The sequence below is a fragment of the Sminthopsis crassicaudata genome, chromosome 4, assembly GCF_048593235.1.
Source record: "Sminthopsis crassicaudata isolate SCR6 chromosome 4, ASM4859323v1, whole genome shotgun sequence".
In the NCBI taxonomy this organism is placed as follows: Eukaryota; Metazoa; Chordata; class Mammalia; order Dasyuromorphia; family Dasyuridae; genus Sminthopsis; species Sminthopsis crassicaudata.
Genome location: NC_133620.1, coordinates 245375590 through 245391859, shown reverse-complemented (window position 1 = coordinate 245391859; position 16270 = coordinate 245375590). Strand labels below are relative to the sequence as shown.

The 16270-nt window shown below is 31.5% G+C and overlaps 1 protein-coding gene across 2 annotated transcripts in view; it reads right to left on the bottom strand.

Annotated features, from left to right (window-relative positions):
- LMBRD1 (LMBR1 domain containing 1) overlaps window positions 1–16270 on the bottom strand; it is a 275804-nt gene that overhangs the window by 207537 nt on the left and 51997 nt on the right. For both annotated transcript variants that reach the window (XM_074310578.1, XM_074310577.1), the window contains exon 6: window positions 3723–3808. In XM_074310578.1, the coding sequence (XP_074166679.1) occupies window positions 3723–3808 (86 nt within the window). The remainder of the gene's footprint in view (window positions 1–3722; window positions 3809–16270) is intronic.

The following is a 16270-nucleotide window of genomic DNA, read 5'->3' as shown; positions in this document are numbered from 1 at the left end:
ATTTGGAAAAATGAATACAAGGGATAATATTATAAAAAAATATATAATTAAAAAAAAAGAAAAGAAAAAAAAATTGCTTATGTTTTTTTAATTGTCCCCTTCTCTTCTGAGTTTGTGTCTTGAATTTACCTCTTACTATAATAAGATCTTTATAATAAGATTCTTTTTTTGGTTTGTCCACCATTTCCATTAACTTCTTGATTATAAATTGTTTTTATGTAATAGCTAAACTCAACACACTTTTGGGAGTAATGACTAGGCTGAGCTTCTCTCTCTTGCATTCATTTGATGCTTTTGCAATTTACTGAGAGATTTTAGGATTCCCAAAATGATGTAATACAAGGTGAATTCTATTTACTAACCACTTGGTTTGAGCTTTGCAAGTTTCTAAACTAGGTGTGGATCTGGCAGTTTGCACTAGTAAAAGTTTCAGAAGTCTGCAACTTGATTATAACATCGTTAATGTAGTACTAAACTTTACACATTCAGAGTAATAGAAAAAAATTTGATTCCCTTAGGTCTAGAATTCTTGCCCTGGTCAGTCCATTTGCAGGATTTAGCTTGAGCTAGAAGCTAGAATGGAGTCCCTGCTTTGTTCCTTCAATGACAGGAATACAGCTACTGTTTGCTTTAAAAAAATTTTTTTTAAATTTATTTTATTTAAAAAACAGATTAAGAAAAACAGAAAAGAAATATAAAACAAAATGAAAAAATAGAACATATATTTTTCTTGATCAATAATTTGTTGTTATATATTTTGAATGTTCTCTGATGTTCTGCTAGGCACATTTCTGAGTTGGCTATTTTACTGGATCTAGCTAGACCAGGCCATGTTTGATCTATGTTTCACATTCCTTCTGCCCAGGCCACCTGAGCCATAGTTTCCAAAATTACCTGTGATCCTGCCACAAAGTCTTTCATCAGTAACCAAATGTACATTTTCCTATAATACAGTAATTTTTGAAGATAGGGAAGTTGTTTTAGAGACTGAAACAAAAATAGTAGGAACAAACAAAAATAGATTGTCAGAAAGAATATATTCAAAAGGATTTCACTTTATCTCAAAATACTATGCCATGGCTCAAGGGGCCTTCTTAGGTGTTTTTTTTGTTTGTTTGTTTGTTTTTGTTTTGTTTTTTTAAGTCCCTTTAATAAGGACCTTACAATTTTCCCTTGAGATTTTTTTTTCTATTTTCAAAATATATGCATAGATAGTTTTCAAAATTTACCCTTGGAAAATCTTTTGTTTCAAAATTTTTCTTCCTCCCTTCTCTCCACTCCTCCATTAGACAGCAAACAATCCGGTATATGTTAGATATATGCAATTCTTTCATACATATTTCCACAATTATCATGATGCACAAAAAAATCAGATCAAAAAGAAAAAAAATGAGAAAGAAAACAAAAAACAACCAAACAATAAATAAAGGTGAAAATACTATGTTATGATTCACATTCAGTCCAAACAGTCCTCTCTCTGGATGCAAATGGCTCTCAAGTCTGCTGGAACTGGCCTGAATCATTGCATTGTCGAAAAGATTTTGTTTACTTCACTTAGCATCAGTTCATGCAAGTCTTTCCAGGCATTTCTAAAATCATCCTGCTGGTCATTTCTTATAAAACAGTAATATTCCAATAACATCCAACTGATGGGCATCCACTCAATTTCCAGTTTCTTGTCACTACAAAAAAGGGCTGCCACAAACTTTTTGCACATGTGGATCCCTTTTCCTTTTTTTATGATCTCTGGGATACAGGCACAGTAGAGACACCACTGAATCAAAGGGTATGCATAATTTGATAGCCCTTTATGCATGGTTCCATATTGCTCTCCAAAATGGTTAGATCAGTCCACAATTCCAACACCAATTGGTTAATGTCCCAGTTTTCTCACATCTCCTCCAACAGTCATTATTATCTTTTCCTGTCATCACAGCCAATTTGAGAGGTATATAGTAGTACCTCAGAGTTGTCTTAATTTGCATTTCTCTGATCAACAGTGATTTAAAGCATTATTTTATATGAAATGATTAGTTTCTTCATCTGAAAATTGTTCATATCCTTTGACCATTTATCAGTTGGGGAATGGCTTGTATTCCTATAAATTTGAGTCAATTCTCTATATATTTCAGAAATGAGGCCTTTATCAGAATGTAAATCCCCCCCCCCATTTTTCTGCTTTCCTTCTAAACTTGTCTGCATTGGTTTTGTTTGTACAAAAACATTTTAACTTAATATAATCAAAATTATCCATTTGGCATTTCATAATATACTATAGCTCTTCTTTGGCCACAAATTCCTTACTTCTCCACAGATCTGAGAGACAGACTATTCTTTGTTCTTCTAACTTGCTTGTAGTATTACTCTTTATGTCTAAATTATGAACCCATTTTGTCCTTATCTTGGAATAAGCTGTTAGGTGTTGGACAATGCCTAATTTCTGCCATACTATTTTCCAATTTTTGTCAAATAGCGAGTTCTTATACCTGAAGTTGGGGTCTTCGTGTTTATCAAAAATTAGATTATTATTTTCCCTTGAGATTCTTTCTAAAACAGATTCTTAGCAACAGAGTAGGAAGAGAGAAGCAAAGACAGCTTATAACAAACGATAATTAAAATGCAATAAAAGGAGCGTAATGATAGCTAATTTTACATTAAAAGCCAGGAGTTAGGCCAATTCAGACAAGGCTGTAATAAACTATAACTGCTAAAATTTTTCCAGTCCCCTAAAAAGTATTCAAATGTTTTAAAAAAGAAAACAAATCTAAAGAAATTACTAATTTACTCTACCAAAAGAATCAGGTATCTATATCCATTATAGTCTCTATTAGTCTAGTAGACACTATCTCTATTTTTATTGATAATAGCAAGATATTAAAAGACAGCAATTTACAAGATGAGAAAATTGGAAAGTCATACACTTAAACCTCCAAACCAATCATGGAGTGAGAGAAGTGTTGATTAATAGAAAAAGAATCTATCTATTAAAAAAGGGACTTATATATACAATTATTGAGACTGTTATATATACAATTATTAAGTTTATAATGTTTATAAGATCATTAAATAGAATGATTCCTATGCTGAAAGATACATAGTTCTATGCAACAGTCAGCTTTAATATTAATATACTACAGAGTCACTTTGAATATTTAAACTTCTCTCTTCTATGATAAAGACCATACCCATTCCTAATTTAGATCCTTCAACAAATATTTATCAATTACTATGTGTCCAGTACAATGTTAGACATTGGAAAAAGATAAAAAGTTTGGGTGACACAGTTTCTGCTCTCATAGAGTTCAGATTAATATTAAATACTATTAAGCAGGACCAGAAATTTAGAATTAAAAGGATCATAGAATCAAAGAAATCGTATTATATGTGAATAAGATGTTACCTAGCTCAAGTCTCCCATTTTTTAGATGAGGAAAGAGAAGCACTAAGATGTTAAGTGACTTGCATACAGTAACACAGAGAAGAAATAAAAGTGGGATTTTTAATTAAAGAGCCTTTATGCCACTGGTCTATTTAATAAACCAAAAACAATAATCAATAAACACATCAAGAGTATTGAAATGAATGTGCCAAAAATCACAAAATAGGATACTTTTTATTTTAATAATTTATATATAACATATATATTGTGTGCATATAATTATGACTGTTATAGTTATAGATCTATTACTCTTGTTAATGTTATTCCTTAAAAGAATACTTACGACTACTTCCAAGTTCTTCAAACAGAAATTTTACTTTCTCCCACTCCGTAGAATTTTTGTTAGGAACATTCAAAGGAACAAAAGCGCTATAAACAAATAAATAAAAAGTATACTTTAATGTATTTTAATATATATGATTTAATTACAATAGTTATTAAAAGAGATATTACTAATGGTTGTTTCCATCAGAAAGCATCCCACAAAAGAAAAGAAAATCCAGTGGTGGTAAAGAAGGAAAGAAGAAAAAAATTTCCTCTAATAAACTTCATTATAATAAAAAATTAACGTACTGTCAAAACTTTTCTTCTATTTCAATTTATTTTACATTCTGTCGATTTGCATTCCTTTAACACTTCATATTCTTAGCAATCTATTTCTCATTTGTTAAAATACTTTTTAAATACCAGAATGAAATGAACTGCCAAAATACGAAGGAATAAGTAGTGTAAATGGATTTCACCCATTTATAGAATAGCCCCTCAATTCATTCTTGGCTACACTGAAAGCACATAGAAAGAAAAAAATCACAATATTCCAGTTAAGACTGGAAAGAAGGGGAAGGTGGTAGTTGAGCTTTATTACTGTAAGCAGTTCCAACAAATCTCACTTGCAGTAACTCATTCTGCACAGCAATTGCTTTAAGACTTTTCCCCCACTCTCCTACTAATGCCCCCTCACCGTCATCAGTACACATACAAAAAATTTGTTCTCTGCCACCCTGAAAAGTATTTTAAAATGCCTCTAATGTTATGCTATGCTTGTGAATGAGACAGGGAGATAAGAACTAAATGATAATACACTTGGATGTTTTTGCAACTACTAGGATAATCAGATCCAGAAAATAGTCATCAATAAGTATAATTTTTTTGAAAAAAATATATAAATACAAACTATACATCAAATTTAGTTTTAAAAATTATTTTTATTTATATTCAAGGAAGGTCTTTTGTACAGTCTCTATTATAATGTCCTTGATCCTGAGCTACTGAACATTTTTAATCAATTACTTGAAAGTATATATACTCTTTTATAAAATGTATAGATAGCATAAAACTTGATGGAATAGTTAAAACTATGGATGATTGAATTCAAATCCAAAAAGATCTTAGTAGGCTAGAATAATGTGCCACATAAATAAACTTTAATAACATTAAATGTGAAGAATGGTAATTTCTGATTTAGAAGATGATGTGTAAAATGAGACTTTTCTCTGATCTAAGACTACAATGTGTTTCAGGATACTCCTGCAGTGAAAAGTGTGAGGACTTCATGATGGTCAAATCAAAATATGTGCATTATCATCTCTCACTGAAAATTTGCCACCCATAATGAAGGTTAGCAAATTATTTTTTTTCCCAAAATTAGGATCCCTAAGCTCTCAAGGTTTTTTGTTTTGTTTTTATATTTTTGTTTGTTTGTTTTTGCTGAGGCAATTGGGGTTAAGTGACATGACTAGAGTCACACAGCTAGAAGTATTAAGTATCTGGCCAAATTTGAACTCAGGTCCTCCTGACTTCTAGGGCTGGTACTCTATCCACTGAATCATCTAGCTGCCCCAATATATGTTTACTTTTCAACCTTTTATTTTATAACACAATTATTTATGGGTATCCTGTTCCTTCCTTCCCTGTGTAAGCCTTCCCTCATGACTCTCCTCCACCCCATTCCCTACCCTCACACACAAGTGAGGAAAACAAATAAATAGAGAGTATGTCAACATATGCAACATCACACACACTGGTCCCATAACAAATTCCTATTTTTCCAGCAAAAGAAGGAAAGTGCATTTTCTCATCTCTTCTCTGGAACTAAGATTAGTCAGTACACAAGATTCAATTTTATGAGCTTTCATTGCCATCACAGTAGATACTGGGCATATTTATTATTTCACTCTCAACAAGTCAGTCAAGCAAGAAGCATAATGAGATCTTCTATTATTCTCTGCATCTTTAAGTTAGATGTGAAATGATAAAGCTGTGATTCATTATTAAATTTCATCAATGAAAACCTTCTTTTACTTCCCTAATAATCTCCTCAAAGATACCTACCCTTAATGCACAAAAGGATGTCTTAATTATTGTTTTTTTGGTATTAAGGTCTGACACTTTTCCCCTCCTTCTAATATGTTCACATTCTTCAAGTATTTTGTATGTCAATATATCAAAAGTCTGACAATGACAGCCTCTAGTATTTTTTGTATACACTAAATCAAATTAGGCTCCTTTTTCTTCATTCTCTTCAATGCTTTTCTAATTCTTCCCCTATAATGTCAGGGATCAAGTATGGCAGTCCCACAGCTGCTGATGGAAAAAAACAATTATTAATGTGTTTTTTTCCTTCTGTCTAAAGTCCTCCTTTCTTTGGGATAACCCTGTTAGATTAATAGTGCTTAATCTGGAGTCTAAATACCACTAGGAAATATAAATATAAATTTCAGAGGTCTTTACAATTGAATGAGGCAAAAAACACATTTTAATTTATTATAATTGGTGTACATTATGATTGTATTGTAAAGAAAGAAAAAGAAAAGAAAATTAGAATTGAGAAAGGAGAAGCCAGAAAAGTAGAAGCCAGAAAACTAACAAGACACCAAGATATAATAAAACAAAATATGAAAAAAAATAGAAGAGAAAGTGAAACATCTCATAAGAAAAACAAGTGATCTAGAGAACAAATGAAGAAAAGAAAGCTTCCTGAAAGCTATGATCAAAAAAAGAATATCAATATACTAATATAAGAAATAATTAAAGAAAATTGTCCTAAAGTGTTAAAACAAGAGAACAAAGCATAAATAGAAAAATCCACCAATGACCACCTAAAAGAGATCCTACAAAGAAAACTTACAAGAATATCATAGCCAAATTCTGAAATTAACAGGTCAAGAAAAAATATATTATGAGCAATAAGAAAAAATTTAAATACAGCACTGCCACAATTAGAATGACACAAGAACTAGGAGTGGCTAAATTAAAAGTCCACAGATTTTGGAACACTTTGTCAAAGAGGAAAAGAATTGGGGTTGCAGCTGAAAATATCACTCTCAGTAAAGTTAAGCATAATCTTGAACAACAACAAAATGGACATTCAATGGACTGTCAGAGTTTCAGGATTTTGTTGCAAAAGGACTTGAACTTAATAGAAAATTTGATATACAAGATCCAAGAGAGATGTAAGGTAAATATCAAAGACTGATTACAAGGGACTCAATAAGAACAATTGTTTATTATTAATTTCTTAATATGTGGAAATGAAAACCATATATCTAAGATTTTCATTAAAAATGGATAGTTTGAAAGAAAAATTTGGGAAGAGTTAAGTATGATGTGATTCTAAAAACCAAAACCCTACACAATGTATATTATTCATTATACAAGCTTTCTTGAAATGGAAATTTGCTGCTTTACATTTTGAATCCTCATGTTCTGAAATGCACATGGCAGCATTTATTTTTTCTTATTCTACATTATAAGGTTAAATGTTTTAAAAAGGGGAGAAAAGAAACATTTTTATTTCACTTAATTTTTTTGTCTGTTTTCTTTAACAACATGAATATAGAAATATGCTTTGCATTACTGTACATGTAATGTCTATATCTAACACAGGAAGACTATAGAGTGAAGGGATAGGATAAGAGGGATTTTTAGAGGGAATTCTGTTCATATTTGATCTGGATTAAAGAGAGAGAACATTTAGAAGAAATAAAAGAAGAAAATAAAAGTTTCCAAATTTGTAAAAACAAAACAAAACAAAAAAAGTAAAGGGAATAGAATGGGGGGGGTATAGAAGGGTATGTAGATTAACTAGAATGGGATAAAGAGGAAAGTCTAAAAGAAACGTCTTCTAAATTCAGATAGAAACAAGAGAGCAAGGGTAAAGCATGGGGGCAAAAGATAAGAAAAGGTTATAAAGAGGGGTACATAGATTAAATAATAGGATGGCAAGGTAAGAAGTAAAGTAAAGGAGTCAAGAGGAATAGGAAATAGATACATGCAAACATAAAATAAAAATAAGTAGTAGAATTTGTTATGTTTAAAAAAAAAAAAAAAAGCTGGGGTAATAATCATGATCTCAGATAAAGTTAAACCTAAAACAGATTTTAGTAAAAAGAGAAAAATAGGGAAACTACACTATATGTCAGCCAAGCTAATCAATACTCTTTTAGATAATTTAATTAGACAGGCTAAGATTAGAATATTGCTGTGGTACAGGAAATTGTAAAAATATGAAAATACCTGTACTTAGACAAGAGGAAGAGGTTGTTCACCTTCAGTGAAAGAGGACAAATAAACCTAGTATGGTCTTGCATTTATGCATATGAATGTATATGTGTGTGGGTGTGTATAACATGTATGTGTGTGTGTGTGTGTGTGTGTGTGTGTGTGTGTGTGTGTGTGTGCATGTATTTCCTTACTTAATTGTAGCCTTACTGGGGGATAGATGGGAAGAGAGGAAAAAGGAAAAAGGGCACAGCAGCGAACAAAAGAAAACACAAGAAAACATGGCCAGCTTTGAATATAATATATAGTATTTATTAAATAGATCTTCTTGAAATAGAAATTTGTTTTTTTTTTATTTTGAATCCTCTCATGTCCCTACTGTGCATGTGACAATATTTTGAAAAATTATCCTACTTTGTATGTTAATTTAAAATAAATTTTAAAATAAAGGGTTTTATCACTAAAAAGAAAATAAAATATCTTAGGAATCTTTCTATTTTCTTTTTTTTCCCCACTCTTTAAAAAATTATATTGACATAATTTGTGGTGACATTAAATAATTTCTTCTAGTACCCCTCTCCCTTCACTAGACCCATTTTATAAATGATAATTTTATAAAGGGAAAAAAAAGGAGGAAAAAACTCTTTAAACAATACTAATAACAGATCTGGGGGGGGTTATTTTCTTTTTCAATCTTTAACTTTTGTTTATTGGATTACTTAATCCATTCACATGTAAAGTTATAAAATAAGTTTATATTTTCATCCTTGTTTCTATTATGGCTTTCCTTTTCTATACTGGGATTTAAAAAAAAAATCCATGCTCTTTAAAGATACTGTTTAAGTTATTTTTGTTTAATCTATTTTAAAGAAACCCTATTTCTACAGTTCTCTTCCCTTTACCCTTAAATTCTCCTCTCCATTCCCAAACAACATGAACTGGCAACCTTCAGGAAATATCAAAGCCATCAATAGATTAAAAAGAAAAATGCTATAAATCAGTATCAAACAGAGCAAGTTAAAACAGCTCCAAGGGGCAGCTAGGTGGTGCAGTGGATAGAGCACCAGCCCTGAAGTCAAGAGAATCTGAGTTCACATCTGGCCTCAGACACTTAACACTTCCTAAGCTATGTGACCCGGAGCAAGTCACTTACACCCAATTGCCTCAACAGGGAGGAAAAAAAAGAAAAGAGAAAAAAAAAAAAACAGCTTCAAAGTAGCACCTTACACCTACCAGTTTGGAAAAGGAAAATGACAAATGCTGGAAGGAATGTATAACTATAGGGGTACTAAAGCACTGTTGGTGAAGTTCTGAAGTGGTGCAGCCATTCTGGGGAATAATTTAAAACCATGCTGAAAGGACATATTCTATGACCCAGCAATACCACCACTAGGTTTGCATCCCAAAGACAAAGACCTACATGTGCAAAAGTATTTATAGCAGCTCTTCCTGCAGTAGTAAAGAACTGGAAATCTAGGGAATGCCCATCAATTGTAGAACAGCTGAACAAGTCCTGGCACATGACTGTGATGGAATACCGCTGTGCTCTAAGAAACAATAAGCAGGAAAATCCTTCTATTTTCACAGTTAAAAATAATTGCCTAGAAGAGGAATCTTATTACTTTTATTAATTAATTATTAATCTTTTTATTACCATAGACAAATATTACATATTAATATGTTTGTGAAGACAAAAAGATGTTCATATTAGGGCTACAAATAAATGAGTAACAAATGTAAAACACATGCAATTTAAATTTAACATCACTGTATTACATGAACATAGTAATACAGACTAATTGCACTGGGTCCTTTCACTCAAAGAGAGAAGAGAGAGTACAGACAAGCTATATACCTGAAAAGTTAATCTGAATGGACCAAATGAATTTTATGTATTCCTATATTTGTGCTGATCAGACCTACTAATGACTAAATTAATATTGAAACTATTAATACAAAATATTAATAGTAATATATAATTAGGCCTGCTCATCCCAGACATGTACATTTGCAAAAGACCATTGTCTATCTCAAAATAAACTTTCTCATAGTAAAACTTCTTAGAAATCACTCTGAATTAAGCTGCAAATTATGTAGGAGATTTGATTACCTGGGATTAATGCTCTGCAACTTAAGTTCTGGTTTCAGAAAAAAATTTAAATGACTAAAAAATAAAATTAACAAGAAATAGATTACCTAAATAACTAATTTTTTTTTGAGGGGGGGAAAATCAACTGAGCAAAACAAAAAATCTCAAAAAGGAAAAAAAACCACTGCACATGGATTTACATGTAATTTCTATCAAAGAAAAGTTAACTGCAATATTACATGAACTTTTTTGGGGGGAAGGGAGGCTAGAGAAGAAAATTAAAGTATGATACTAAACTCTGTCCAAGACACAATTATAGCAATGACCTTCACCTGGGAAAGATAAGAGAAAAAAATTTAATCTAATAATTAATATATATATATATATAATTAATAATATATTAAAATTTATTTTATTATTAATTATTTTATTAGTACATATAACAATGCATATTTATATATAACATTTTATTATATAAATTATCTTATATAAAACATTATAACATATAATACTTATACAAATGAATAATTTAATTAATGATAATTATTAGTTATTAAATTATTGATGTAATTTAGTATCCCTAATGAGCAGTGACACAAAACATTACATACAAAGATCAAGATGTATTTATACCAGATAACAAGGTTGTTTCAATATAAGAAAACAAAAAGAATTAAAAACCACATGATATCAACAGATGCCAAAAAGCCTTTGAAAAAATTAAAGGCAAACAATAGAGAGGATTATAGAAAATAAAAATTATATAAAAATTAAATGTTTTTCTATAGACAAATGGAGGGAAATAATTAGTTGGGAGAAAACTTAGTAGAAAGTTTCATTGCCAAGGCTTCCAAAATCTGAAAGAAAATAATTCAAATTTTGATAACGAAAGCTATTTTCCAATTGACAATAATCAAAGGATATAAGAAGTTTTAAAAGAAAAAAAATCCAAGTTATCAAAAATCTTGTTTTTAAAATGCTTCACTACACAAAAAAAAATTAAAGCAACTCTATGGTTCCACTAACACCAATCAGATATAGAAAATTGTCAAAAAAGGAAAAGTATAAATGTTGGAGGAATTGTGGGAAAACAGGTATATTAATGCAATATGAATTTGTTTAACCATTCTGGAAAGCAATATGGGGGTATGATTTTTTAAATTGTATTTTTATTTTTTCTCTTTTTAAAAAAATTAGCTTTCAAAATACATGCAAAAGTAGTTCTCCACAGGGGCAGTTAGATGGTGCAGTGAATAGACACCAGCCCTAAAGTCAGGGGGACCTAAGTTCAAATCTGGTCTCAGACACTCAACACTTACTCTGTGACCCTAGGCAAGTCAGTTAACCACAAATGCCTCAGCAAAATAACCTCAACAAAACAAAACAAAACAAAAAAATTAGTTCTCAACATTCACCCTTGCAAAACCTTGTGTTCCAAATTTTTCTCTCTCCCCTTCACCCCCTCCTTTAGATAGCAATTCAATATATGTTAAATAAGTACAATTCTTCTTTAGAAAATATGATTTTCTAAAAAATAAAATGCACATCTAATTTAGTAATATCATTACTAGGACTTTTTCCTAGGAAAAAAAGGATCTATATGTACAAAATTACTTACACAGCACTTTTTGTAGTGAAACTTTTCCCTGCTGTGGCTGCCCCTCTGATTGGATGACTCTTTCTACTCTATATTCCCAGAACAGTGCTTGGCAAAAAGGAAGCACTTTAAGGCCATTTGACAGACTGATACAGTGTTTGATAAATACAAAGATCCAAAGACGTTTGGAATAAAGATTCACTCTTCCATAACTGCTATGAAAATGAAAAGCAATGGGGCAGCTAGGTAGCACAGTGGATAGAGCACCAGCCTTGAATTCAGGAGGACCGGAGTTCAAATCTGATCTCAGACACTTAACACTTTTTAGCTGTGTGACCCTGAGCAAGTTACTTAACCCCAACCTCAGAAAAGAAAAAAGAAAAAAAAAAAAAGAAAATGCAAAGCAATCTGGCAGAACCTAGATAGATAAGTATTTCATACTACATAACAAAAAAAAAAAAAAAGCTTCAAATAAATAAATAACAGTGATATTAAAAGGTAACATCATAAACCAAAAAAGTAAGAAAATATCTATGGAGAATCAATATCAAGATCCAAGAGAGTAGTGAGCTAAACGTGATACATAAGCATTTATAATATAAATATATGTATGTATACATATATATATATATATATATGTATACATACATATATATATACATATATATGTATATAAATACATATGTAAACAAATATTTCACCTTTGAAAAACATCTGTGTAGTTTTCAGTATCAATGTCATCTGTCCACTAAATCCATATGAATATTATTGGTTAATCAACTGAGTGTAAAAATCTGCCTTTGGGTCTTGAAATCCCAGACCAAACTGGCAGAATGTCAATACTCAAACCAGCTATTAGAAAGATAGGCAGTATCAGAGAAAAGTGAGCTGAATTTGAGTCAGAGGACTTGAGTTCAAATTCAGGCTTACTATTTACTACTTATGTGACTTTGATAAGATATTCTGATAAGATTTTGATAAAATATTTAACTTCTTTTAGCCTCAATTTCTTCATATGTAAAATGGAAAAATGTTTCCTGTTCCTTCCACAACTAAATTATGATCCCAAGAGTCTATATTTTATCTACAAATATAGACAAGATTGATCAGTATTCATGATTTGTGTTCCTCCTTCAACCCATTTAATACTGCCCTTGACCCTTCATCATATAAACTGTTCTCACTCTCCAAAATAAAATGATATTCAGTCCTACATATCCATATTAAATAATAATTTTGTGTCAGTGAGCAGAGAAGAAAGGGAGGATTTAGATCTATAATTTGACTGGTTTACATAATTACAAGGGGAGAAAATTTTCTTAGCCAATTCAAGTCTGCATGTTTCCTGCAAATTAAATTTGCAATTCCCTAAAGCACTAAAAAATTAAGTGACTTGACCCCCAGGGACATAGTCAATACATGTGAAAAGGAAAATTTGAACTCAAATTTTCCTAACTCCAAGTTAGACCCTCTATTCACTATGTCATACTCATTTGTCCTCAAATAAAACATAACATTACATTTCATTTCTGAAAAATATATCTGTGAATGACAGGGAAACATAATGCGGAATGCTGGAGGGGATGTGGGAAAACTGGAACACTGATATATTGTTAGTGGAATTGTGAATACATCCAGCCATTCTAGAGAGTAATTTGAAACTATGCTCAAAAAGTTATCAAACTGTGCATACCCTTTGACCCATCAGTGTTGTTGGGCTTATATCCCAAAGAGATTTTAAAGAAGGGAAAGGGACCTGTATGTGCAAGAATGTTTGTGACAGCCCTCTTTGTAATGGCCAGAATTGAGTGGATGCTCATCAACTGGAGAATGGCTGAGCAAATTATGGTATATGAATATTATGGAATATTATTGTTCTGTAAGAAATGACCAGCAGGATGATTTCAGAAAGGCTTGAAGAGACTTACATGAACTGATGTTGAGTGAAATGAGCAGAACCAAGAGATCATTATATACTTCAACAATAATACTATAGGATGATCAATTCTGATGGACAAGGCCCTCTTCAACAATGAGATGAACCAAATCAGTTCCAACAGAGCAGTAATGAACTGAACCAGCTACACCCAATGAAACCAGCTACACCAAACTCTGGGAATTGACTATGAACCACTACATAGAATTCCCATCTTTCTTTTTGTCCGCCTGCATTTTTGATTTCCTTCATAGGCTAATGGTGCACTATTGTCAAAGTCCAATTCTTTTCGTACAGCAAAATAACTGTTTGGACATGTATACATATATTGTATTTAACTTATACTTTAACATATTTAACATATATTGGTCAACCTGTCATCTAGGGAAGGGGTGGGAGGAAGGAAGGGAAAAGTTGAAATTCACAACTGTCAATGCTGAAAAATTACCCATGCATGTATCTTGTAAAAAAAAAAGGTACAATTAAAAAAAAAAAAAAAATAGTTGATCTAAAAAAAATTCAATCTTTCCAGTTCCTCAACTCTACTATGCCTTTTATGACTAATTAGAAACATACTAATAACATTAAAATCAAAAGGTAAAACAATATAATTTGTAGGCAATAAATAAAGGTTTAGACAAACAGATTATGACTTTTTTTTTTTTTTTTGGGGGGGGGTAATGACACAGTCCCAATAGGAAAAATTTAATACAATCCATTTCCTTTATGTAAGTCCTCGACATTGAATGCTGGACTTGTAGTCAAAAAAGAGACCCAAAAGTCAACACTTACAGACCATATGGCCATAGGGAAGTCATTTCATTTCTCTAATTCTGTTTCCTTCCCCTGACAAAAATACCACAAATGGTACCTATCATATAAGATTGTTGTTAGTTTTAAATGAAGCAATGTACATGAAACATTTACTTTCATATTTATTATCATTTAAACCAATTTACAAAGATAACTTTTACAATAATTCTTTCAAAATGTATTTATATTTTCCCATACCTTTCAAAATGTATAACCCAATTTATTCCTCATTTTAACATGGATTTTAATAATACATAAAATACTTAAATATCTATAACCTTACTTGACCCACCAGATAATGCAGTAGAACAAAGCAAATGTTGTTATCTCCTTTTTATAGAATGGGACTTGGCATTTGATCCTTAAAATAACTGTGCGAGGTAGATATTAGAGCTTTTTACAACTAAGGAAACTAGAACAAACAGTGATTAAATGACTTGCCCAAAGTCACACAGATAGTGAAAAGGGTTGAAGAAGATTCAATAAATATGGGAAAAAATAGAAATCTAGATCTTCTGATTCCAAGTGTAGCACTCTTCCACATTATCTTGGAAAAATCTAAATTTCAGTAAATGGAAGAGGGAGATGAGGAAGGAAAAATATATTGAGCTTCAAAGATCTTAAAGGTATCTCCTTACATTATCATAGACTGAACTTGGCTAGAATCAAACTCACAATCATTACCATAATGTCAGGTGCTGTTTTTACTAGCAGTTATAAATCACTTATTTACGGGCAAATTATAAGAAAACTATGAATATGTCACCTTCAATATACGCCACATTGCTTCCAGGAAATAAGATGACTAATTTAAATTTAAACATGATTGAAGAATTTTGTGTGTAATAAATAATTTAAACAATATTACTTTGGATATAACCAAATCTCAGTTAGCAAGGAAAACAAACAAACCAACCAAAAAAACTCTGCTTTTTACATTTGTAAAATGACAGAACTACTTAACAAATTTACTAATAAGATGAAAAATGTATTCATTTTCTAGAAGCATACTGCTAGAAAATTTAAAAAAAATCTGATTGAAACAAAAATCACATTTAACATATTTTGAATCAAAACAAATCAACAAGAATTTATGTGCACTGTGCTAAATATGATTAATTCTTAAAAATGTAAAAACGTGATCCCTGACTTCAAAGAGCTCATATTCTAATGGGGGGACAACATGCAACAATCACAACAAAAGGCCTAGTGCCTATAGAACTAAGAGGTGAGTCATATAGTCAGTGTGTCACCAGTGGGACTGGAAATCAGCACTTCCCTACATCCAAGACCAGCTCTCTAGCCACAATGCCAGAGTTCTTCTTAAATATTTCTGTAACGCTAACATATTTCATTTTTAAAGTGTTGCTTGTCCTTCACTTTAGAAGACCAATGATGCCACAGAGTGATGTCTTGACTTGGACAAGCTGGATTTAAGTGAAGCAGAGTTGCATAGGCTTACTTCCAAAGTCATCAAAGTTCAATGGCAAGACAAAAGTTAGGATGGCTGGCAATGACCCCAAAACATAGTGGATGACCTTGGTCTAGCTCTTCAATGTCTAGCTGTAAGCACTCCACAGTGCCCACTTCAGTCACCATCATGACCACTGAAACAAATTGTTCCCACACCCCCAATCCACCAATGTTTGGGGTAGACATCTCTTTTATTCACCAATGAGTTTGAAGCTTATCAGTTACCCTTTGCTGGTTTAGTCCATCTGTCAAGACAGTTTATCAGAGTATGACCACTACACATGCTACAAATTCTTGGAGCCACATATGAGAGGTGAGTGAAAGGTAAATACAAAAGGTATCAATCCTGAAAATCAGCCCTAAAAGAGTATGGCAAACCCTTACACCGATTCTACTGAATTCCCACAAATCCAATTCTAGTGT